This window comes from Mesitornis unicolor, unplaced genomic scaffold (genome assembly GCF_000695765.1).
Source record: "Mesitornis unicolor isolate BGI_N332 unplaced genomic scaffold, ASM69576v1 scaffold10194, whole genome shotgun sequence".
NCBI lineage: Eukaryota > Metazoa > Chordata > Aves > Mesitornithiformes > Mesitornithidae > Mesitornis > Mesitornis unicolor.
In genome coordinates, this window is record NW_010179406.1 from 47,454 (window position 1) to 48,033 (window position 580).

The 580-nt window shown below is 63.1% G+C and overlaps 1 protein-coding gene across 1 annotated transcript in view; it reads left to right on the forward strand.

Annotated features, from left to right (window-relative positions):
* Positions 1–381: 381 nt before the first annotated feature.
* Positions 382–580, forward strand: part of NDUFV2 (NADH dehydrogenase (ubiquinone) flavoprotein 2, 24kDa) — a 14,369-nt gene continuing 14,170 nt past the window's right edge. Inside the window, exon 1 of the mRNA XM_010182750.1 lies at positions 382–525. Coding sequence (XP_010181052.1) covers positions 484–525 — 42 coding nt within the window. The 5' untranslated portion in view covers positions 382–483. The remainder of the gene's footprint in view (positions 526–580) is intronic.

The window sequence follows — 580 nt, forward strand, 5'->3', positions numbered from 1 at the left end:
TTACAGATACTTGCTTCCAACGGAATTCGTTTTTTTCATGCAGATATATATCACAGAAGGTTTAAATTCACGGCATACTCTAGTACAGACCTTGTGGTTTCCTTCCCTTACTTAACACAACCCCCCCGCGACTGGCGGGGCAGGAATTCACCCGCCTGCAGGAGGGACAGCCCGGAGAACTCCTCCCTCCAGAGCAGGCAGTCACGACAGCAGCCGCGACACCTGCCAGAGGAGCGCAGTGAGCGCCAGCCCCGTTCATTTTGGACGAGCGACCATCACAAGGGAAGGCACGAACCGACCTGCGCTCACAGCACTCGGTACACCGGCAGCCTGCGAGCCCGCCCAGGCGTCCAGCTCGCGCAACCGGGCGTCGCCGGCGCATGCGCGGAGCGCAGGTCTCCTTGCCGCCGTGCGGAGGGCGAGCGTAGGCCTCAAGGAGAGGGAAGAGAAGGGGGGGCGGGGGTCGCCGCTCCTGCCGCCGACATGTTCCTGTGCGCTCCCCTGCGGGCTGCGGCCCAACACTCGGTAAGGGAGGGTGCTGTGGGTGACACGTCTGTTTTCGCCGGTTGGCGCAGGGAGC